Raw genomic sequence first — 23,214 nt, 5'->3', positions numbered from 1 at the left:
GACACCGGCAGGCAGGCTCCCTCCGTCCCCTGCTCGAAGCCCCGCGGGCTTCCCCGGGAGACCCCCAGCAGGCCCGACTACCTCCCTCCCTCCCTCTGTCCCGGGGCCGGGAGAGACCACCGAAACGGGGCCGGGGGATGCGCGCTTTGCGAGGCCAGCTCTGGCAGGCAGGCCTGCAGGCCGGCCCGGGGACGAAGGGGCGCCTCCCCCGAGAAGGGCGCTGGGACTGAGCAGAGCCGCCCCTGGGCGGAGTCGGGAGGGGCGCCCGGAGAGGCCTCCCAGCAAGCCCCCCGCGGAGGGGAGAGGCGACGGCTCTCAGGGGTGGCTAGGCGCCTGCGCGGCCGGCCGGTGGGTGTGGCTCGAGGGGGAGGAAGAGGGCGCGCGCGCCAGGACGGAAGGAAGGAGGAAGGGAAGGGCCGCCATCTTGTTGTCGCGTCGCCGCCGCCGCCATAGTCCGAGCGGAGCCACGGCCGACGGGCTGCGAGACAGGCCGACCCGGAGTGGGAAGCGAGCGCGGCCGCCAGGCAGGCAGGTAGGCGGACGGGCGAGCGGGCCGTGGGCGGGAGGCGCTCGTGTGGCTGCCCCGGGCCGGGCCGCCGCCGGTGGAGAGCGGCGCTGCGGACCCGGCCTCCGCGGCGGCCGGGCCTTTCCAGCACGGCGAGGGCCGGGACCGAGGGCCTCTCTGCCCGTCCGGACGAGGCTCCGCGGGGCCCGGGGCGCCTCGCCTTTTCGCCGCTCGACTCCGGAGCGAGGCCTCCCGCGCGCCCTCCGGGCGGCCTGGCCCTCTTCCCGACGCTCGGCCTGGGTGGCGGCAGCCGCCGCCGCGGCTGGCTGGGCCTGAAACAAAGGCGGGGAAGCGCGTCCCTTGGAGGGCTGTTTTAACCGGGGGCCTTGAAGCCGGGCGGGGAAGCTGGCTGAATCCGGGCTTCGGGCACTCGGCCTCGGTTTGGCAGGCCGGCGGGGGGGGGGGTCGTCTCTCGGCGGGGAAGCTTTGCCAACCTCCGTCCATTGAATGGCGCAGGAGAAAGCTGCGGTTCAGGGGCGCCTTGCGCACGGTATGTTATCCACCCCCCCAGCCTGCCGCCCCCAGAAGGCGCCTGTAATGCCCGGAAGGCCGCTCTTTGGAGGGGAGCCTGGGGCCTTTGAGGTTCCCTGCGTCCCCCAAACTTACTTGGAAGCGGATGCAGCAAGTAACAGCAGGTACTAACGGCTTTGTCTGTCTTATTTTCAGGTTGAAGTGAGTAGATTGGACCGGACTCAAGTGTGTTAGAAGACTTTTTAAAAAGTTGTTCCACAGTGCATCAGTGCAAGTGACTGGTTTATCTTGAGTGACTTTACAGGTGCTTGCCTGCGTTGCAATAAGAGACTCATATATTGAGCAGGACCTAATTTATCTCTTCATCTTGGAGAGTCTAATAAACTATTACTCTTTCCGTACTCACAACTGTTTGGAAGTTGAAAGACATTTAAAAGGCAAACATGAGTACGGCCAGAACAGAGAACCCTGTTATAATGGGTCTCTCCAGTCAAAATGGACAGCTGAGGGGCCCAGTAAAACCTGGTGGTGGTCCAGGAAGCGGGGGGACACAGGCTCAGCAACAGATAAACCAGCTGAAACATCCCAACACAATCAACAATGGCACTCAGCAGCAAGCACAGAGCATGGCCTCCACTATCAAGTGAGTACTTGTCTAGTCTAAAGCATTGGCAGCCATCTTGTGAGACACCCAGAATCTCCTCAGAGTTTTGTCTTCTGGATGGAGTGTGAACTCTTTCCTTCTTGTACCCATTTTACCAACTACAACAATATTTGATGCTATTCCTGAATTTATTTGTCCCACATTTGTCATACTTTACTTATTCATCCTTTGCTTCCGGTTGTTGCTACATAGTGCTGTCAGTTGCATAGGGTGACTATATTTTTTTAAAAAATACAGCTTTCCCGCAACCTGCACAGAGGTTAATTTAGCATGGGATGAAGCAAAGGGTAACAGCATCCAGCTGTTAGGAGACCCTAAAGAAAGGCTGCCTGCTGAGCAACCTGGAGGGTTCCTACCTCTGCTGGATTTCTATGGGTGGGAACCTCCACAACTGCAGACACCCCCTCCCCCCACTGCAATAGAGGTCCTAGATGCCTCTCTCAACTAGAAGCCCAGCACAGTTTTTTCAGCTGCACCCAGGTGAATGGAGAAGCACATTTACTTATTTATTAAATTTAAATGCCACCAATCTTACTATTGAAAGAACTTTGGGCAGCATACTGCGAAAAAGGCTCCAATGATTTGGGATAGGTGCTTTAAAAAGCACTAACCAGCACCTTGGATTCAACTCAACACTAAGGCTTTAGGCTATCATTATAACCATTTTATTTTTATCAGAACTGATATTGAGTATCCTTGGCTAAAAGCAGGGGTCAGATTGCTTCCTGAATAGGGATTGATTAAAATAGAGAATCAACATATAATAAACAATCCTGTATATTTGGGAGGTTTCCTTACTAATAGCAGTGCCATTGTTGTATCAATGGAAATGGAAGTAGTGAATCGTGTCATTGCTTCAGGAGACTTCCAAAGAGTTACCCAGCCTAAAACAGGTAATGTTTGGGTCATATTGGTGTGAATAACTGGCATATCTTTTCTGGAGGAAATGGAATTGATTCTTTTTAACAGGACCTTTCTTTGCAGCATTTTGCCTTGATCCTGTGATCTCTGCTCATTTAAACCAAACATTCCAACCAGCCTGGTTTGATGGATGAGTACAGTGGGATGATATGTTGTACAAAGAACAAAATAGGGAGCCTGGGACTTCCCAGGGAAAATAACCGTCTTCTAGCTTAGGGTAACTGCTCTGCAGGTAGTGGCAGACAGTGTAGAGCAGTGTCTTCTGCTGCTGCAGCTGAAGCAGATTGTGGTCATCAACTCTAGAGAGCTCTGGAAGCATCACCCACTAGGGTCTCCTCATAGGCATCCTGGCAAGTAAACACTGCTTGTATTCAAGACCACACATCTTCAGCCCTGGCACATTCTGGAGTGCCCCTAGCTTGCTCAGCATTGGGAAAGCAACTTCAATTATGGTCTGTTGAATTTTTCATATTTGAAAATGATTGTGCAGTGAGGAGTTGAATAGAGTTTCTTTTGGGCTTTTAACACACCATGGTGTAGTGGCTAAGGACCTGAAGAGCTCTGGTACAAATACACTTTGAGCAGTGGAAGTTGTTGATTTTAGTCCAGCCATATGTTATCAATCCTGTGTATCTTACTAAAACGAAGGCTGCTGTTTTGAAATAGGGAGAAAAAGATACATAACTCTGACTGAACTTAAGTTATTCAGTAGTATATGACATGTTCAGATCCTCTCCACGTTCTCCAGTGGTTGCTTAATGCTGTGTTAACACTTGAGTGCACTGACTTAAAATAACCTTTGCTTCCTATGTCATGAAGATTGTATGTCAGATTCTAGGTGGATTATAAGGGCTGTTATTTTTGTATGTTTCAACCCTGAGGCTGATTGTATCACATATGATGTAAAGATCTGGCTAGACCAAAATCAGGTCCAGTAGCTAATACAGTTTTCTCACTTCAGACCTGGCGATGACTGGAAGAAGACTTTAAAGCTCCCTCCGAAAGACCTGAGAATCAAAACGTCGGTAAGGGCTTTCTAAAATTTTAAACATGGGAAAGGAAGTGGTGTTGATGCTTGACAGCAGATGTTCATTTCATTGAAGTGTAAGGTTTCAAACTGATTAAATCACGTTGTCTTATAGAATTCACACTGAGATAGGTTGCCTGCTTTGCTGATTGCTATCTACTTGCTATCTCTGAAATGACACAAATGTCTCTTGCAAGCAATGGCTGCCTGCTGTAGATGATGCAGCTAGACAAATAACCATCTTAAACTAAGCCTCTGTGGCTCAGACTGGTAAGACAGTCTGTTATTAACACAGCTGCCTGCAATTACTGCAGGTTCTAGTCCCACCAGGCCCAAGGTTGACTCAGCCTTCCATCCTTTATAAGGTAGGTAAAATGAGGACCCAGATTGTTGGGGGCAATAAGTTGACTTTGTATATAAATATTGCTAAGACTATTGCTAACATAGTGTAAGCCGCCCTGAGTCTTCGGAGAAGGGCGGGATATAAATGCAAATAAAAAAAATAACTGGTGAAACTAAAAGAAAAAGGATACATATTCCCCTCCTACACCACCACCCCACATCCCAGTTCTGAATAAAATGCAGCAGCAGCGGGCATAGATTGCAACTTACCTTGAATTTATTGCTACTACACCCCTACCATCATTTACGCCCCCCCCCCCCCATTTTATCAAGTATACATATCTTTTAGATTTTAACACCAAAACCTTGCTCAGCCCAGTTTCTCTGCTTCCCACTCCCTTTACTTTCTAGAATTTCTTTAGCCCCTGGGGGGACAGTTAACCCACATCAGAGCACCCATCCTGCTGCTGGGCTTAGCCTCAGAATTGCCTTATACACTGTAAGCCGCCCTGAGTCTTCGGAGAAGGGCGGGATATAAATGTAAATAAAAAAAAAAAAGAATGCCTTTTGCATTGAGATTGACATCAAATGAGTTAAATGATTCTGTTTTGCTTTTCCAGGATGTGACGTCAACAAAAGGAAATGAGTTTGAAGATTATTGTCTGAAGCGGGAGTTGCTGATGGGAATTTTTGAAATGGGCTGGGAAAAGCCATCTCCTATTCAGGTTAGTCACCTATACTATAGGTTGAGCAAGTTTAGCAAATTATGATAAGGTACTTATTAATGAATGGAAATTTACCTTTTATAAATAATGGGGGAAATATTAGGCTTTGGATTTCCACGCAACAGGATGCTGTGTCGTGCGCTCTCGTCTTCTGCTGAAGTTCTGCCTGTATTGTTTCACTTGAACTGGACCTGTTCTGCACGCCTGGAAGGCTGATGAACGTAGTGGAGAAAGGAGGGCTAGGCTATCTCCCTTCACTTTTTCTCTCCACAGCCTCTTGCCATTCAAGGCCTTCCTTTCCAGGAAAAGAACACTTTCCTCTGTGCATAAGACGCTAGGATCCATCCTTTCATGTTTTCCTCTCGGCAAAAGCCATCCCAATTGAAAGACTTGTTCTTGTGTATATGGAAATGGCCTTTTTGTATGGAATAAAGGGCTAAGATTTCTTGTATCTAGCTTTTATTTCTTCTAAGTGTAGATGGAATTAGAATAAAGCAATTTATGTTTCCAGTAGGCTTCTTTATGATAGTTGCTGATTTTTTGAACCAGTAATTCATGTAACTGTTAACTGAGCAGAAATATTCCTGTCTCCAAACCCAACCTTTTCAGTCTAGAGAGGCAGATAGAAAAAACTACTTATAGAAGTTTGTCATGCAGACCATCTAGAAGACATCACATGTCCTTATTTTCTTCCTGCTTTCGACACGTGTATGCCTACCTAGTTAAGGCCACAGAGCCCTATTGATTTGGGAGGAAGCTGATGATTTTCTGTCATGGTCAGTAGGTTGCCAGATGACTGCCGTGTGTAATTTAGTTTTGTAGGGTGATGATTTGACTATGTATTGGCATCCTCTCTCCCAGCTGGGATTGAGGACATGGTTGCAAGCAGTTAACCTTTCTGCCTTTTCATCTAAAGTGTGGCCCTTTTCTCCTTTTGTTTTTACTCTTTATGTTTATATCTTCTAACATCTATTTCATATTTTTTACTTTTTTGTTCAAAACCTTACCTTCTCTTTTCTTGTGCTTCTTTTCAGGAGGAGAGCATTCCTATTGCTTTGTCTGGAAGGGACATCTTAGCCAGAGCTAAGAACGGAACCGGCAAGAGCGGTGCCTACCTCATTCCATTACTTGAAAGGCTTGACTTAAAGAAGGACAACATACAAGGTCAGTGGAAGATGACAAGCCACACTGACTCTGGTTGCAACAGGTCTTCATCGTCACCAGGGACCATGTTAGATTGCTAGTTATGTAACAGCTTCACTTTTGTGAAAGAAAGAAAAAAGTATAGATGTTTTTGGAAAAGGGTTTGACTGGAATTGGTAAATCCCTGGGATCACTATTACATTTTAACTGGAAGGGCTTGAAGAATTTCACATTGAAACAGCTGCTGCTGTTGCTGCTAACAGTAATGTCTCTGTTTTATGTAGGTAGAATAGAGAGACCGCTGTGCCCCATTCAGCCTTCTCTCCCCTCAGTCCATTAAGAGCACCCTTACTTTGTCACATTGTTTGCTCCACTGAATCAGTCTATCCAAAACCAGCATTCAATTAGCCACTTTATCTGAGAAAGCAGGACATGGGATGGGGTGGTGGGACACCATCTTCCCCTTTCTCCTCCTGTTTGTACTACCTTTGAACAGGGACGTCTAGTGAGTTGTATCTTTAAAGGTCTCTAAGCTCAGGAACAAAACAGCATGTTTGGGGATGATTCAGGAATTCATCTTGCGCATCCTCCTTTTTGCCTAATGCTTTTTGTTTTAGTCAGAGAAAGTCTGAGAAAACCAAATGATTGCAGGGTTTGTTTTTGTGGGCTTTTTGTTCTAGCTCAGGCCTGTCAAACTGGCGGCCAACGGGCCAGATGCATCACGCAGAAGCCACGCCCACCCCAGCTCCATAAAGGCAAAAAAGTCACAATAGATCACGTGTCACAATCGAGTTTGACACCCATGTTCTAGATGCCTTTACATTATTGATTATTTAAAATAGCAAATTGTTAATTGTTTTGTTAATAGGATCAGAGTGTTCTGATTAAAAGCAGTTGGTAACCCATGGTTTCATTGGTAATAGTTGTAGAATCATTAACATTTCTTGCCTATCAATATTGAAGAAAATATTCTGCAGAATTTCTGAAGAGAGAATTCTTGCACAAAGCCAACCTTCTGATTTTGAGGTTGGAAAAGAATGCTTTGGTTTTCCTTGGTTTAACCATGAACACTTTGTTCGGGGGTGGTGTATGAAAATGTGAGTAGTCATACTCTACTTCCTTAGCAATGAATAATTTTAAGAGTAGATGCAAGAATTAACTATGGATGATCAATACTTTTAGGTCTTTTTGCAAAGTCAAAAGTACAGTAGGACAGAGGTGCAGCAGGCAAGGAAAGGTCATGCCAGAAGGACTTGGATTTTTCAAGTAAATATTCTGTATTCCCAGGTCCTACTAATTCATTTCTAATACTCCTGATGTTCAAAACATAAAAAGGTAGTTGCTTCTAAACTTCTGGAGAGACTTGGGGTATCAGCATTGCTGTTCCAAAGCACTGGGAGAGCTTCACTGCAATTTTCTCAATTTTAGAATGTTAGACAAACCCTCCACACGCTGCGTTGTATAGTGAGTGAGGAAGAAATGTGACTCGGAAGGTGCTGCTTCTGAATCTTTGAAAAGCTGATAAAACGTTAGAACGGTTCATCTTCCATTAACTTTAGACAAACTGGACTCAGTCAGATTCAGGCCATTTGCCTATTTGATCTCCATTAAAAGTCTTTGTAAGCTAGAAGGGACGCTTGGATTTCTGAACATCTTAATGTTTAGCCCTCACTGGACATACATTAGCATAAAAATCTGGGATCGTGGAATAAGAGTGCCTCAAATTATCTCTTGCTTGACAGCAATGGTGATAGTTCCCACAAGAGAACTTGCCCTGCAAGTCAGTCAGATCTGCATCCAGGTCAGCAAACACATGGGAGGGGCGAAAGTGATGGCAACCACAGGAGGAACCAATCTGCGGGATGATATAATGAGGCTTGATGATACAGGTAGGACATCCTATGACGAGTGGGTTAATCCCAAACGACACACACACACACACACACACACACTCTTTTCTGCCTATTTTTATCAGAGTGCCTGATAACCTGCTCTTTCTCACAGTGCATGTAGTGATAGCAACCCCAGGAAGGATTCTGGATCTCATCAAAAAAGGGGTAGCAAAAGTCGACCATATCCAGATGATTGTCCTAGACGAGGTAACGTTTAACTGACTGAACTTCATGAGTTACAAGCTGAGCCCTCGGCCACCAGATTAGCTGTCCTGGTGCTTTTTGTGGATTCTGGTCAGTGGCAGCTTGAAATGGGGGCTCCTTCCACCCCTGTGCAGCTGAAAAAGGAGGCCTCCTGTGGCTGGCTAAGAAACATTGTTTTAAGCTAAGCTGGGACTCTGGCCAGGGCCTCCCGGGTGGGCTGGTTAAACATGGAACGAGTTCCCCAACTGCCGCCTTTTTTATTACGTATTAATTTATTTTGCAGGCAGACAAGTTACTGTCTCAAGACTTTGTGCAAATAATGGAGGACATTATACTCACTCTACCGAAAAACAGGCAGATTTTGTTGTACTCGGCCACTTTCCCTCTAAGTGTGCAGAAGTTTATGGTGAGTTGAATGAGCCCAAATTTGCATAATTGAGCAAAGAGTGAAGCACAGTTATTCTTGCCACATTGCAAACCAGAGACAGTCTGCAATTTAAAACAATTTGTTTAGCGACCATTCAGAGTTACAATGGCACTGAAAAAAGTGATTAATGGCTATTTTTCACACTTATGGTCATTGCAGCATCCCTTTGGTCACATGATCAAAATCCACATGTTTGGCAGCTGATTCATATTTATGGCGGTTGCAGTGTCCCAGGGTCAAATGATCCCCTTTTGTGAACCCTCAAGCAAAGTCAATGGGAAAGCCAGATTCACTTAACAACCATGTTACTAGTTTAACAGCTGTAGTGATTCACTTAACAGCTGTTGCAAGAAAGGTCGTAAAATGGGGCAGAGCTCACTTAACCAATGTCTCACTTAGCAACAGAAATGTTGGGCTCCGTTATGTTCAGAAGACCAGGACTCCCTGTACATGCCAGGATGCTTCTCTTTCAGAATTCCCACTTGCAGAAACCCTACGAGATTAACTTGATGGAGGAGCTGACTCTGAAGGGGGTGACCCAGTACTACGCTTACGTAACAGAGCGTCAGAAAGTGCATTGCCTCAACACACTCTTTTCCAGGGTAAGAAGGAAGATTTAAGATAAACTGGGTTTAAACAATGACCAAAGTGATCAAGTGAAAGAAATCCTGTAGAATATTGCTTGGATAAAGAGTTTTATTTAATGACTTGTACAGCTTTTATTTTTGCTTCTTCAGTTCTTTAGGTATTGACTTGTTTTTGTGTACCTGTTTCCAAGCTTTATAGTCTTATCTGCTTATTTTCAAGTTCCTTTGCAATTTAGAAACAGAATATAACATAACACTTACTGTCTTTGCATTTAGCTCCAAATAAACCAGTCCATCATCTTCTGTAACTCCTCCCAACGGGTTGAATTGTTAGCTAAGAAAATCTCCCAGCTGGGTTACTCCTGCTTCTACATTCATGCAAAGATGAGACAGGTCAGTGTGCTGTTTGGAGCAATTAATATCTGTTGGATTTTAGGTGCTAGTTGTAGGAGGGAGAGGAGTAGTGGATCTATTTCCAGATACTTCATATAATCAGCCTGAACAGAGGTCCCAGGTAGATGTGTCAGGAGAGCAACTGGTTTTTATTATTTATTTATTTATTTATCACATTTATATACCGCCCTATCTCCCTAGGGACTCGGGGCGGTTCACAGGCAAGTAAAAAATACATATAAATACAAACTAAAATAACAGTTAAAAAACTTATTCTACATGGCCGAATTATTAAAAAAACAATATAAATAATAAAACCCATTAAAACCAGTATAAATTTAAAATCTAATCCAGTCCTGCGCAGATAAATAAATGTGTTTTAAGCTCGCGACGGAAGGTTCGGAGGTCCAGAAGTTGACGAAGTCCTGGGGGGAGTTCGTTCCAGAGGATGGGAGCCCCCACAGAGAAGGCCCTTCCCCTGGGTGTCGCCAGACGGCACTGCCTAGCTGACGGCACCCTGAGGAATCCCTCTCTGTGAGAGCACACGGGTCGGTGAGAGGTATTCGGTAGCAGTAGGCGGTCCCGTAAGTAGCCCGGCCCTATGCCATGGAGCGCTTTAAAGATGGTTACCAAAACCTTGAAGCGCACCCGAAAGGCCACAGGTAGCCAGTGCAGTCTGCGCAGGATAGGTGTCACACGGGAACCACGAGGGGCTCCCTCTATCACCCGCGCAGCCGCATTCTGAACTAACTGAAGCCTCCGGATGCCCCTCAAGGGGAGCCCCATGTAGAGAGCATTGCAGTAATCCAGACGAGACGTCACGAGGGCGTGAGTGAGTTGCATGTTCTGCCACAGGCCAGGCATTCCTTATCAAGTAGAAAGTTCTTTTCCTTTAGAGATGTTTTAATAGAAGCACCTGGATTTTCCTTTAGGAACTTCTGGGCTTTGAGTAAGTTGATAAAACTTTTCCAATTCCTTTTCTAGGAGCACCGCAATCGAGTGTTCCATGATTTCCGGAATGGCTTATGCCGCAACCTTGTTTGCACTGGTGAGTATCCTGTCTTTTTCCATGGCTTGCATATTGTCCAGAAAGGCTCTTTACTAACTAGGCAATTTCAATGCTGCATTTTTGGAATTTGTTACGGTACTTTTAGCAGCTGAATATTGTAAAATTAGGAGAATCCCAGGTATTGTCATTTCTTAAATAAATGATTGCAACGTGCTTTTACATGGGGTTGCTTTTAAAGATTATCTGGAAGCTGCAATTAGTACAGGTCATTGTTTGTCAGTGAGAACTATTGTATAACACAAGCACTGGAGGCTCTGCATTTGGTAGCCAGAAGAGTAGAAATTTATTTACCTATATCCCGCTTTTATTATTTTTACTTAAAAAAACCTCAAGGCACCAACATGTATCATACTCCTTCCTGCTTCTCTTTTCCCCACAACCACAGGTGAGGTTTGGGCTGAGAGAAAGGAATTTGTCAAACACAGGAAAATCAGGGAGTCCAGGCAGTTCAAAAGGATATGAAGGTTTATTGCATGCTAAGACTGATTATAAGAATTTGAACTACTAACGATCCAAGCAAATTGGTGGTAGTTAAATCAATGGAATTCAAGGTGGGCTGGACTTAGGTCTCTTGGTGGTGCGAAGGGACATCAGACTGATGATGCATTTGACTCCTGGGCCCAAGTCACTCAGCTGGCTTTTGTGTTTAAGGCAGAACTATCTCAAGTCCAAAATGCTGGTTTGGCCAGTAAAGTCCTCCATTGCTCCACACTCAGATCTTCTGCTCCAGCCAGAATCTACCTGCTAGTTTGCACAACCTCATGTTGGGCTAGAAATCAGAGTTTCCAAATCTTGGCTCTGGTCCTGAAATAGTCTTCTGGATATGGTCAGAAAAGCAAATTGAGATTTTCAACAATTATGACCATGAATGTAAAAGATCTCTTGTCCTTTTTTAAATAATTGCAACCATTTTAATGTGATCTTTTATGTTGGCTTGTTTTAATACATATTTTAAACCAGCAATATTGTTAAAGGGATCATTTTACATTTATTTTGTTTTCCAAATTGAGGCAGTCTAGCTCAAAAAGTAGAGACTAGAACGTGGGAAATAGGGAGCCTTTTGCCATCAAATGAAAGAAACCTGCAGGATCCAGTCTTGAACGTTTTTCACTGTAACATTTCTTTGTGCTTGGGACTACAGAACAATCCAAAAGTTGGATTACAAGTCTTGTGTTATTTACATAGCCAGAAATTCTGTCCTAAGCCCATCTTTTTTGTATTAGATTTTTCTAAGGTGCAAGGTTTGTTTTTCAGATCTCTTTACCCGAGGTATTGATATCCAAGCTGTGAATGTTGTGATCAATTTTGATTTTCCAAAGCTGGCAGAGACATATCTCCATCGCATTGGCAGATCAGGTGAGGACATCATTTAATGAAAAATTGCAGTCGTATAGGTAGTTGTTGACTTACAACCATAATTCAGCCCAAAATATCTGTGGCTAAGTGAAACATTAGTTAAATGAGCTTTGCCCTTTTTTACGACCTTCTTGAAATAGTTGCTAAGTGAATCACTGCAGTTGTTACATTAGTAACATGTTTGATAAGTGAATCTGGCTTCCCCATTGACTTTGCTTGTCAGAAGGTCGCAAAAGGTGATCACATGACCCTGGGACACAGGAAAGTCATAAATATGAGTCGATTGTGAAACATCTGAATGTTGATCGTGTGCCTATGGGGATGCTGCAACAGTCGTAAGTGTGAAAAATGGTCATTAAGTCACTTGACATAACTTTGCTAATTGCTGGTGGAGCACCAACGGAGCATCATGTGTGAGCAGCTGGAATCCTGGGGGGAGGGGCCCTCTGGAGAACAGTTAGTCAATTCAGCCATTCCATTCCTCTAGCAAGGGGCTGGTTGCCCCCCACAAGGATATCATGCCTGTAAGTCACTCGTCGTTCAGCCTGCTGAGCTTCTGTGCTGCTCTGTGTGCAAGGTGGTAGCAGCTTGGCAAGTTCAGCTCTCTGGTGGGAGAGTCTGTGAACTACATGGCAGTTACCGGCTTATCAAGGAGCACAATTGTCGCTTGTACATCATAAGATACTTCATATGATATTTAAAGCTGCTGTTGGAAAAAAAAAAAAAAAGCAGTACACACGTATGGTCTGAAACTAGAAAACATTGCTCCACTACATAATGCCGGGGAGGAAAGAACTGATCGCCACCAGTGGGCCACACGTCGTCCTTGTGCAGCAAGCTGCCAGAGGGAAAACCTTTGCTTTTTCTCTTTGAAGGTCGATTTGGCCATCTAGGCCTAGCCATCAACTTGATCACCTATGACGATCGTTTCAACCTGAAGAGTATTGAAGAGCAGCTGGGGACAGAAATTAAGCCCATCCCTAGTAACATTGACAAGAGTCTGTATGTGGCAGAATACCACAGCGAGCCTGTAGAAGATGATAAACCGTAATTGCTGCGTAGGTATCTGAGGGACGCCTGGCGGGTGGGTAACCTGAATTGGGCCCTCTATTCCTCTGGCGCAGCCTGTCCCAGCCTTTGTGGGGTTCTCATGCCCTGGAAGGAAGGAAAGCGCACATCTAGAGGAAAAGAGGTATGGTTGTTAAGTCCAGCTTTTGGCCGGACTCTGGTCACTTCCCTTGGCATGTGGCTTTGGGACACTGGGCCCTCCCGAGCCTGCGCCTTTGAGGCGTTGACAGGCAGGACACAGAATGGGTTGGGCCACAGCAGTCAGGCAGGTAGCTTGTTGATGCTGTTTCCTTGGTACTAAAGGTCATGTTTTTTTCCCCTTTTTCTAGGCTTTGCTTAAACACAAAAGCTAAAGCCCTTTGATCTGGACATATGAAACATCACTTCTTGGGGGAGGCTTCTCCTCTTTTGAGGGTTTTTCATCTTTTTCTTTTGGAACAATTAAAATTACAGAGCTTTCCCCTCCTTTTAAAAAAAATTGGCTGTGAAGACAAAAGCAGAAGATAGGAAGAAAATACCTTTTGTTTTTCCCACTTGTTTGCACTGTGTGCTGACTGAACATTAGTTGCACTAACTGCTGGTTTTAATTTCTTTCTTTGTGATGGAGTAGAAGAACTCTGAAATGAGAAGATTCCCAAACTCCACTTGACTGCAATTTCAAGTTCACCCACAGCTGCCCGACTCAGTACATTTCAACTTCTCCCTGGCTCCTCATCTGTCTTTTGAGCTAAAGAGCTTGTTACTTATTTGTGCAAAGTGCCTTATGCTATGAGACCATTCAGAAAATCCCTTTTGGAAACAGCCCAAGGAGTCGTTTTGGTTCAGGTCAAAGTCTCTTTCCCCACCTCTGTTTCCTTCCCCTTCCAGGTGCTGGAAGGTGGCCCTTGTCAGTAGTTTTGTTTGGTTAACTTTCTTTTAATGGAGGAATTGAGATGCAGTTGCTGTTCACCCACTCTGTAAATATGTGTATTTAAGCAAAATAACCTGGATCGCCTGGGTTAATTGAGGGAAACCTCCACACTCTGAGAGGAAAGAGCCACTTGCCAACCAATCTGCAGCAGGAGCCCCCCAAAACGCCCCCGGGGCTCTCGCAGAACACTACAGACTGCCCTCCGTGAGTCTCCCTTGGGGGACACAGCACTTGCTGTCTCCAAGCCATGATGGTTTTTCCTCTCACGTGTTCTGCAGAAAATTGGATGTGTATACTTGTATAAACTCTGTAAATATGTGTTTTTCTGTTAAGGGTTCATATAACTTTCTTTTTTCTTTGTTTGGATGAGGCTTGCTGGCGTTAAAGGGATTATAGAGAGATCTTGACAGCAGCTAAAGGTGAGAGGGGCTCAGTTTTCTGCAACGCTACTCGATGCCAAGCACTGTTGACTCCAGGCCTCTAGGTAGGCCTGGCTTGCTTTAGGGGTTGCAATATTTGGAAAAGATCTGGGTGTCGGGCAAGGTCCTCTTCCCCTCCCCCCCAAGGGGGAAAAACAACCCTCCAGGGAAGCTGGATTTGTCGTTTTATGAGGTTAGAGGAGACCCAATCACTTCCTTTGTCTCTAAGGCAGAACCAAAAGCGATTCCAATGAGGCAAAGCCCTGGTCAGCCCTGGCAGTTTCCGGCGTTAGAACCTCCTGCCAGCTTGTGGTGATTCTGTTTGAAGCCTGTCTAATGAGAGATTCTAGAGCAGGAAAGGCGAGCCCTCTGCTCTTCCCCCCTCGGGGTTGTGCTTCCATTCCAGTAGTGTTGCTTTAAAGTGTGCCCCTCCCAATGTGCTTGATGTTTGGCCTGATGTGCAGGCAGAAAGAGTGAGACTACTCAACTTGTAAATGTCTAACGAATTCCCTGTCAGCTTGCCAGCAGCAGAGTGCCAGGAGGCATCAGGGCAAGCATGGGCTCTCTTGGCTCAGAGACAAGATAGTCGGAGCCCACCCCCTCCCTCCTTCTTGCCCTGACAAGCTAAGCAGTTCTGAGAGAGAGTACCAACTTTTTCCAGCCCTGACCTCAGAGAACTGTGCCTAGAGCCAGGTGCCTCCTGACAACCTTTTGGAAGTGGAACATGTTTTGTCTAAGTAACCGTAGCAAAAGTTGTATTAACAGAAAGCTGCTCTGCTGGGAATTCAACTGAGGCTGATTCAGAAGAGAAAGTCCTTGGGGTGGGACAGCTTGGGGGAGGGGGCACTTGTGACCCAAAGCAAAACTTTGCTCTTCTGCAGCAGCTGTTCCCAAAGGAGGGGAGAGCAGAGGCAAACAGTGTGCAGCAATCTTGAAACTTGCGAGAACACGTACAACACCTGATGTGGTGCAGTGAGTTGAGATGGCCACTGTCCAGCACGGCCATTCTCCTCTTGTCACTCTTGAAGCACAGCTTTTTTTAAAGAGAAAGTATTATTTCACCTGTGGCCGCCTAGCAGAGCAGCGGCCTCAACCTCTGACCACCATTTTTGGGTAGCTTTGTTTGGGTCAGAAAGCCACCTGACAATGGCTCCTCGTCTCTCAATGGTGAAGAGGGACTTGGCAAGGAAAGATGCTCCAGATACTGACCAGGGCCACCCTGGTCTTTTTTTTTTTTTTTTTTAACCCCTTCATCTGAAAACGGAGGCTGAGAATTGGATGTCTTATGCACAGAGCAGTTGCCAACCGTTTCTCAACTGGTTCAGCCGCTTCTGGAGAAATTTTGAGAGAACAAACTCCAGGGCCCTTTTGTTGCCTTTGCCCCCTCAGGTGACTCAATGGTGGGGCAAAACAAGGCTTTGGCAAAAACATTGGTGGGGTCTTCCCAGGACCCCCTGCACTTAGTAGAAATGACCCGGGGTGGGGCGGGGCGGGGCGGGTGGGTGGGTTGAGTTTTGCTTTTTTTAATGATTACAGAATGAGATGGGAGCATCTTTTCTTATAGCCTCTGCTTTTGTGTCTGTTGTTAGAGCTGGATGAGATCACAGAAACCGGACACCAAAGCAGATGAGTTTGATTTGGGCATCTCATTCTACTCTTCTTTATTTTAAGGGTGGGTTTGCTTGCACAGGACTGGCTGTATCTCACCAATGGAGAGAGGCCCTGTTGTGTCCAGGATCCTTTGTGGGTGTGAGTTGTTTCCACCAGTAGTCTGACCTATGCTGTTGGTGCAAAGCACACCTCTGGAGGCTACTTCTGGGACACAATCATCATTTGTCCCCTGGTAGGAGATGGAAAGTTCAATCCAAGTGGTGGTGATCCACATGACCTTTGCAAGGGAATCGCATGGTATTCTGTAGGGAGGGAAGGTTGGAGCAGCCGGAGGCGAAATCTCTCTGCTGCAACTCTACTCCTTAGGCAACATGCAGGAGTCCTGTGCAAGGGGGAGGGGGAGCGGGAGGGGGAAGGGAGGATAACACAAAGATGCAGCCTTGCTGTATTTTAACCAAGATGTGGGGGTGGCAATGTCTGGAAGAAAATAAGTCAATTTTCCCTTTCTTGAAACTGGAAAAATTGGGGAACATACTTTTTCATTCAGTTCAAGCAATGTTGTATTTCATTGATCCTTGGTTCAGTTCAGGCCATGTCCAGTGCAAACAGTGAGGGCTAGAATTTGTCAACAAGGGGTGGGTTGGGAGGGGTGGATTATTTTTTGTTTGGAACTGGCAAATGTCCAGAAGAGCTCAGATTTTGGCACAGCGTATGTACACAAGTATATAAAGGAAGGCTGTGAACCTATTGTCAAAAGTGCTGAATTATAAAATCCTGACTTATTTTTAAGAGAATTGGTTCAATAAAAGCTCACTGGGACCTGAACTTGCTTCAGACTCTTTCCTTGTACAGTCTGTCACGCTCTTTCCCTGCCATCGCAGGCACCGTGAGCATCTTGAGAAGAACAAGCAAAGCAGAGCAAGATGGACTTGCGCCACCAAACTCTGAAGCTGCTCTTTGGGGGCACAAAGAGAAGGGGCATTGCTCTGCAAAGGGCTGGGAGCATTTCCCTTCTTTCTTTCCAGGCAGCTGAGGATCCGGTCGAGCAGCAGCGGGGCAGCCCTTGGTTGGGCCTGGGAATTTCCCAGGGCCCGCCCACTTTGCATGCCAGCCCTGCCCAAAACTCAGATGAAGAGCTGGGTGTGAAACTGCAGCTTTGTGGGCATTGCCTGGAATGGTGGTGCTCCTTGGCACCCGACCTCTCGGCTGAAATGCCAGCTCCGGTGGGGTGGGTGTTCCTGGTCGTGTGTGCAGCTCTGGGGGGGTGGCAGGCAATGGCAGGCAGCCTTCCACCTCCATGTGACAGGTGAGTGAGCAAGCTGGTGGGGCAGCGTTGTCTGAAAACGGCCTTGCTTGTCACCATTCTAAACTCTGTTCACAACAGAGATGAGACAAGGCCTGGTGCCAATCTTACCAAGCCACAAGTGTGCCCAGGGAGTTTCTCTCTGCCGCCAATCGTCCTGGATGATAATGAAGTGGGACCAGCGAGTTAAAGGAGGATTAAAAAAGATGGTTGCCTTAGAAGATGCCTGGGAGTTTTGGGGAGTGGGGGGAACAACAAAGTTTATCCCTGGTTGGGAATGAAGCAGAAGCTGCTGCTTCAGCATTGGGTTGAGGCTCTTGAGCTCTGCTGCAATATTTTCTGCTCAGAATTGGGCAGAGCTGCTTTTGCCGATTATAGTTGTAATGAACAGCCCAGATGAGTACATTGTACCGTATCTGGTTCTTCCACAAGGTGAGGAGGAGGAGGAGATGGCAAGGGTGGGGCTGCTCAGATAAGAGAGTGCCCTGCGAGCATGGCAGCAGACTCCCAGGCCAGGGTGCCCATAGAGCAGCTCTTCCATGCCACCTTGGCATCCTTGCTCTGCAGTGTTCTTGAGCTGGCCAGAAGACGCTTGATATCTGGGGCCTGGTCCCTGGGGAGCCCTGACTGGGCATCAAGGAGCAGCTGTCCCCTTCCCTGCGAAGTCTTGGCTGCTGGTGGCACTTACCCTGGCCTTGCTTCCCCCAAGGGCATCGCTCCTATACAGACCAGCTCTGCTCTTCCTTTCCAGCCACATCTACTGCACTGGGGAGCTGCTGCGGCAAGTCCAGCGGGCCAGGCTCTTCCAAGATGACAAAGACTTTGTTGACATGCCACTGAAGTCCAACCCAGGTGAATGTCCACCCCTAGAGCTCAGTCCTCTTCCCACTGCCTTCATAACAGCCCAGCCACTTGGAGAGATGACCCTGAATGGAGAAACTGGCTGTATGTTGCAATGCGGCGGAAAGGCTGCCCTGCTGATGCTGTGCTCAATGTGCGCTGGCCAGCAGGTTGCTTAGGCTTTCCTGGCTTGAAGGGTGCTAATGCAAGCCTAGCCCCTCCTCACCCTCCACCCCAGAGTGACCCTCGACCAGATCTCCTACATCTCTGTTCCATTCTTCCAGATGTGGTTCTGAAGCAATTTGAGGAATTAATGAAAGCCACACCTGGTGGAGACTTATCCAAGCTGCAGCTGGCACAGTTTGTGGAGGCTCACTTCTTTCCTCCAGGGCAGGAACTGGAAAGCTGGATGCCTCCAGACTGGACAGACAGGTACGGTTGCATCTGGAAGGGGTGTAGTGACAAATTCCCCACCTCTCAGAGGTGGCACGATGCTGCCCCTTGCAGTGTACAACTTCATTGTTTCTAGAAAACACACTGGCCACCCTTCAAGATGGCATTGGTTCCTGGCCCTGTTCTGCTTCGGTGTGTTGGTCTTTGAGATCCTACAAGCCACCTATTACCTGAGGTCACTTGCCACTTCCTGGCCTTTGTTCAGAGGATTCTTGACACCGGCAGCCAGCCAATAGTTAGCCCTCTTGTTTCTGAATGGCCAATCTGTCTCTGGGATAGCCACAAGTTGCCCCCTCTCAGGCCAGCTCCCCCCCCCCCGGCCTGCCCCCAAATTGCTGGGAATCTCCTGCTCCCTGAGGTCTTCCTTCCCAGGGTGCCTTACCCTTTCTCTCTTGCTCGGGTGGGAATGGAGGCCTTGGGGACGTTACACAGGTTGCAAAGTGTGTGACATTTTTCTCCCTGAATCCCTTACTTGGGGATCTTGAATGGCTGCCTTGACCGTCCTGGGTCCCTTGTAGCATCCCCCTCTTCAAGAGGATTTCAGATGAGAAGTTGCGGACCTGGGCGTGGGTCCTGAACGCCAAGTGGAAGCAGCTAGGCAGGCAGGTAAGTGCCAAGGCTCAGTGGGCTGGGAGGAGCTGAGGGAGGCTGCTGTGCTGTCAACAGAAGCTGCTCCATTTCCCTCCAGGTGAACCCCGATGTTCAAACCTCTCCTTGGCGTTACTCTCTGATCTACGTGCCAAACCCAGTGATCGTGCCCGGGGGCCGGTTCCGTGAATATTACTACTGGTGAGACACACAGAGGGCTGGTGGTGGACCCGTGCCCCAATCCATAGGCCTCGACTCCTTTCCCACATCCACACATGGCTGCCACCTTCTTTCCTGCAGGGATTCCTTCTGGATCCTGGGAGGCCTCCTCCTCTCCAACATGACGGCTACAGCCAAGGGCCTGATCCAGAACTTCCTCTACCTAGTCAGCAAGTGAGGGTTGCCAGGAGAGGTGTTGCTTCTCCTTCTGCCTCAACTCCCAAGAAGCAGAGGGGAAACCCACGGGCTTCCCCCTGGGTGGGCACGGGCAGCTCCTCTGCTAGCCTTGGGGAGGCCTGGTGGGGTCTGGCCCTGACACCAAGCCTCTTCTGAGCCATATGCTTCCTAAGAGCAGGTTTGGGCACGTCCCGAATGGAGGCCGGGTATACTACGAGCGTCGAAGTCAGCCACCACTTCTCACCCTAATGATGGAGAGCTACCTGAGCCACACAAATGACACTGAGTTTCTACGGCAAGTATCTTAGAACCAACTGGTGACTGGGCCTTTTGGCTTGCTCAGGACCGCCATTCAGCTTGCAGAACTGGCCAAAGGCATTGTACCCTCCCCACTCCAGCATTGGGCCTAAAGAGGAATGTTTGCCCCCCTCTTCTCAAGACCTTCTCACCACTGCCTCTTTCAGGGAAAACCTCCACCTGCTTGAGGCCGAGTATCACTTCTGGCAAGACCACCGGGCTGTCAATATCTCTGTGGGGGGCAAGCAATACTCCCTGAATCACTACAATGTCCAGGTGGGGGAACCCAGGTGAGTGGCACTGCAGATATGATCCTCCTCCCACTAATTGGACATTCTTGATATCCAAGAACATCTGGATCCCCTTCAATCTTTCTCCCTTTTCCCCACCAGACCAGAGTCCTATATGAAAGATGTGGAGCTGGCAATGGGCTTAGAGGAAGGTAACTGCCCGATTAGGTCCGCGGTGAGGGGAAGGGCTTCGAGATGGCATTGTGGAAAGGATCTTGAAGCAGCACAGCACATGGTAAAAAGAGCACATACAGTTATTGTCATGAATCAGCAAAATAGAGCTTCCAGTCACAGCCTGTACAATAATAATTCCATTGTATTCCGCTTTGGTCGAACTCCCCTTGAACAATTTGAGAAATTTCTGGGTACCAAATCTTAAGAAGGGTTTAGGAAATCAGGCAAGTCATTAGAGGCAAAGCATAGGGCACAATTTTTTAACTAGGTGAAAGGATGTCTCGCACAGAAGAGGATTGAGGCTGTTCTCTTTGATCTCTGAAGACCAGACATAATCACAGGAAGGGAATTGCCAATCAAATAGTAGTTTGCCATGAAAGGACTCCCATCCGGGGTGCTTTCACGTGAATTCCTAGACTGGCCGGGAGTTGCTGCTAGATCCATCTCTAGGATCCAAGGAATGGCAACAAAGCTGCTTCTTGCCTGCAGCTCTTGTGGGCCATAGTGGAGGTTGCTGCCTCCTGCTTCAATGCCTGTTTCCCCTCAGAAGCCCAGCAGAACCTTTGGGCAGAGCTGCAGAGTGCGGCCGAGTCGGGCTGGGATTTCTCCTCCCGCTGGTTCTTGCCAGGCTTCCCATCACTGCACGACCCGCTACAAGACACCCAAGTGAGAGGAGTTGTGCCAGTGGACCTAAACGCCATTCTTTGCAAAGTCGAGCAGCTGTTGGCCACTTTCTACCAAGTCCTTGGTGAGAAATGGGGCAAAAGGGGGTAACTGGCTGCCCCCAATCCCCTCATAGGGGGTTTGCTCATGCTCGATGGCTGTGTGGCCGGGGGAAGGCTGGCTCGGCTCGGGGGCCCTAGTGAGCCACCTGCCTGGGGCATGGAAGGCAGGCATGCTCTGAAGGGACGGTGCTGCTTGCCCTCTCCAGGGCGTGGTGAGAAAGCGAGCAGATTCTGGGCTGCGCGGAGACAGCGGGCAGCTGCCCTCACTGCTGTCCTGTGGAATGAGGAGGCCGGTGTTTGGCTGGACTATCGCATCCTCCATCAGAGGCACAACCCGGCCTTCTACCCCTCCAACATAAGCCCCCTGTGGGCCGAGTGTGACGTGGATCTGCGCAGGGCAGAGAAGGCGCTTTGCTACCTGGAGGTAAGAGGCAGCCAGTGGCTGGCCAGAGACAGATGCTGCCTGGATAACAGCTGAGGCAGGCATTCCACAATTCACCTGCACAGATCCTGGCTCGTTTCTGGGGGAGCACCCCTAGTATGGTGGCGTGGGTGTGTTGCAAAGTTAGCCAGAGGAGAAAAGCCCCTTGCCTGCCTGCTCTTCACTGCAAAAGCACCAAAGTTGGACTCTTGAGGGGGAAGCCAGTACACCAATGGGCAGAATGGTTGGCCACCCAAGATTGAACGTTAGTGGCAGCTTGTGCCACCCCCTGGGATCAGGCGGCCACACAGGATAGGTCATCTCTGGGCAGCTTCCCCCCTACTCACCATCACTGCTGTAAATGCCCTTCTCTTTGTGTGTGCCTGCAGGAGAGTTCAGCCCTATCCTATGCCAATGGACTGCCCACCTCCCTGACACGGACGGGGCAGCAGTGGGACTTTCCAAATGCTTGGGCCCCACTCCAGCACATGGTGATCATAGGTGAGGAGTCCTTCCAGAGTCCAGGGTGTTTCACTGCATCCTGGGCTGGCCCTGCCTCCTGCCTTTCCAGCCCTGTTCATCTGGGCCACTCTCCCTACCCGAGCCTAGCCAAAACCTGTGGGGTAGCATCTCCCTGCCCAAGGCATCCACTGACACCATTTGCCTGCCCTGCCAGGCCTGGCCAAATCCTCTTCTCCCCGGGCACAAGAGCTGGCCTTCAGCCTGGCTCAGCACTGGCTGCGGATGAACCTGGCTGTCTACAAGAAGCATGGAGGCATGTTTGAGAAGGTGAGGTAGCTCTCCTGTGCAGATTCTGCCTCTTCCTTCTGTAGCTGGCCTCCCCATCATTCCTCCACCCCTTCCCAGCATGGACTCGCCAGTGGAGATCCTCTCCCATTGGTCTCCATGCGCTGGCCCTCAGGGCAAGTTAGCCTGGAGTGGCCATCGTTGCTAAGACCTTTTCCTTTCTAGTATGATGTCGAAGGTGATGGGAAGCCAGGAGGTGGTGGGGAGTATCCAGTGCAGGTAAGGGGTCTTGGTGACACCCCAAAGGAGGGAGGTGGGGAGCTCCTCCTGATCAGAGTCCCCACTCTGCTGTTCTCTCTGCAGGAAGGCTTTGGCTGGACGAACGGGGTCGCCCTCCAACTGCTAGATCTGTATGGAGAGAGGCTCACGGCTGCCAGCGCTCTCTGCTCTCCCACCTGGCCCTGCGTTGGGGCCTGCCTTATCCTGATCCTGTTCTCACAGCTTCCTGGGTTGCTCGGGGACAGACTTGTCCCCTGGGAAGGGTAATTGCCACTTCGGCTTAGCTCTTGAGACCCTTGGATGGATGTGGCTCAGAACTACTGCCGTGTGCATGCCCTGCACACGTCGGGGCCCCATTGCATGCCATAAAGCCTCTAGGACAGGGGTCTGCAACCTTAAATACTCAAAGCCATTTGGACCCGTTTCCCACAGAAAAGAAAACAACGGGAGCCACAAAACCCTTCCCGTGCCTATTTCTTGAGCGGCCACAAAACTAGCATATGCGGCTCCAGAGCCGCAGGTTGCTGACCTCTGCTCTAGGAGAACCCCTCCCTCCCCAGCTATCCTTGGCAGTCTGGCTGGGCAATAAAGTTCTGAGAGTGTTGCCTCAATGTGTCCTCAATGGCTGGTGTGCTGTTATTCTAGGGCAGAGTGAAAACAAACAGAAAAACTAGACCAGCCTTGGTCACAGCAGAAAAGGGGAAGCAATGAAGTCAAAGGGATGAGCCCCAATTCAGACCATGGCTGGAAAACCCCAAGAGAAACCTGGAAAACTGATGGTCAGCCGAGGTGCAATACCGAGGTGGATTAATTGAGAGATAAAAGGAAAGCGGATCTCTTGGGCTGATCCTGAAGTCCACAGGGACAGATTTAAAAGGGGGCTGTGATTCAGTCACAAGGCTGCCTG

The 23,214-nt window shown here is 48.4% G+C and overlaps 2 protein-coding genes across 4 annotated transcripts; both read left to right on the top strand.

Annotated features, from left to right (window-relative positions):
* Nucleotides 1-375: 375 nt before the first annotated feature.
* On the top strand, nucleotides 376-16,619 carry DDX6 (DEAD-box helicase 6). The gene is made up of 14 exons (XM_058194112.1): nucleotides 376-532; nucleotides 1,232-1,679; nucleotides 3,583-3,646; nucleotides 4,611-4,715; nucleotides 5,750-5,879; nucleotides 7,601-7,747; nucleotides 7,863-7,957; nucleotides 8,238-8,360; nucleotides 8,855-8,983; nucleotides 9,245-9,361; nucleotides 10,346-10,409; nucleotides 11,685-11,786; nucleotides 12,662-12,844; nucleotides 13,184-16,619. Exons 2-13 carry the CDS (start codon nucleotides 1,480-1,482, stop codon nucleotides 12,835-12,837), a joined length of 1,452 nt encoding a protein of 483 aa, XP_058050095.1. The 5' UTR covers nucleotides 376-532; nucleotides 1,232-1,479; the 3' UTR covers nucleotides 12,838-12,844; nucleotides 13,184-16,619.
* A 92-nt stretch (nucleotides 16,620-16,711) lies between these two features.
* On the top strand, nucleotides 16,712-22,918 carry TREH (trehalase). Of its 3 annotated transcripts, XM_058194108.1 has the most exons (15): nucleotides 16,712-17,100; nucleotides 17,849-17,949; nucleotides 18,222-18,369; nucleotides 18,909-18,996; nucleotides 19,079-19,179; nucleotides 19,279-19,371; nucleotides 19,553-19,669; nucleotides 19,839-19,961; nucleotides 20,064-20,113; nucleotides 20,683-20,883; nucleotides 21,067-21,284; nucleotides 21,671-21,782; nucleotides 21,958-22,070; nucleotides 22,254-22,307; nucleotides 22,392-22,918. In XM_058194108.1, the coding sequence occupies exons 1-15, from the start codon at nucleotides 16,718-16,720 to the stop codon at nucleotides 22,572-22,574; spliced, it is 2,085 nt and encodes a 694-aa protein (XP_058050091.1). In that variant the 5' UTR covers nucleotides 16,712-16,717; the 3' UTR covers nucleotides 22,575-22,918. The 3 variants fall into 3 exon arrangements, with proteins under 3 accessions (XP_058050091.1, XP_058050092.1, XP_058050093.1); XM_058194109.1 differs by lacking the exon at nucleotides 22,254-22,307; XM_058194110.1 differs by lacking the exon at nucleotides 21,958-22,070 and having other exon boundaries at nucleotides 22,392-22,472.
* Nucleotides 22,919-23,214: the final 296 nt, after the last annotated feature.

The sequence above is a fragment of the Ahaetulla prasina genome, chromosome 9 (genome assembly GCF_028640845.1).
Source record: "Ahaetulla prasina isolate Xishuangbanna chromosome 9, ASM2864084v1, whole genome shotgun sequence".
Taxonomy (NCBI): Eukaryota; Metazoa; Chordata; class Lepidosauria; order Squamata; family Colubridae; genus Ahaetulla; species Ahaetulla prasina.
This window is presented reverse-complemented; position numbering and strand designations above follow the sequence as displayed.

What these genes read in the sequence shown, in the direction of transcription:
- TREH (XM_058194108.1), top strand. Translation starts at nt 16,718, where the DNA reads ATGGACTTGCGCCACCAAACTCTGAAGCTGCTCTTTGGGGGCACAAAG. An exon ending in CCTCCAGACTGGACAGACAG is followed by an intron (nt 18,370 to 18,908) that starts GTACGGTTGCAT and finishes GGTCCCTTGTAG; the next exon opens with CATCCCCCTCTTCAAGAGGA. An exon ending in AATGACACTGAGTTTCTACG is followed by an intron (nt 19,670 to 19,838) that starts GCAAGTATCTTA and finishes TGCCTCTTTCAG; the next exon opens with GGAAAACCTCCACCTGCTTG.
- DDX6 (XM_058194112.1), top strand. Translation starts at nt 1,480, where the DNA reads ATGAGTACGGCCAGAACAGAGAACCCTGTTATAATGGGTCTCTCCAGT. An exon ending in TTCATGCAAAGATGAGACAG is followed by an intron (nt 9,362 to 10,345) that starts GTCAGTGTGCTG and finishes TTCCTTTTCTAG; the next exon opens with GAGCACCGCAATCGAGTGTT. An exon ending in CCGCAACCTTGTTTGCACTG is followed by an intron (nt 10,410 to 11,684) that starts GTGAGTATCCTG and finishes TTTGTTTTTCAG; the next exon opens with ATCTCTTTACCCGAGGTATT.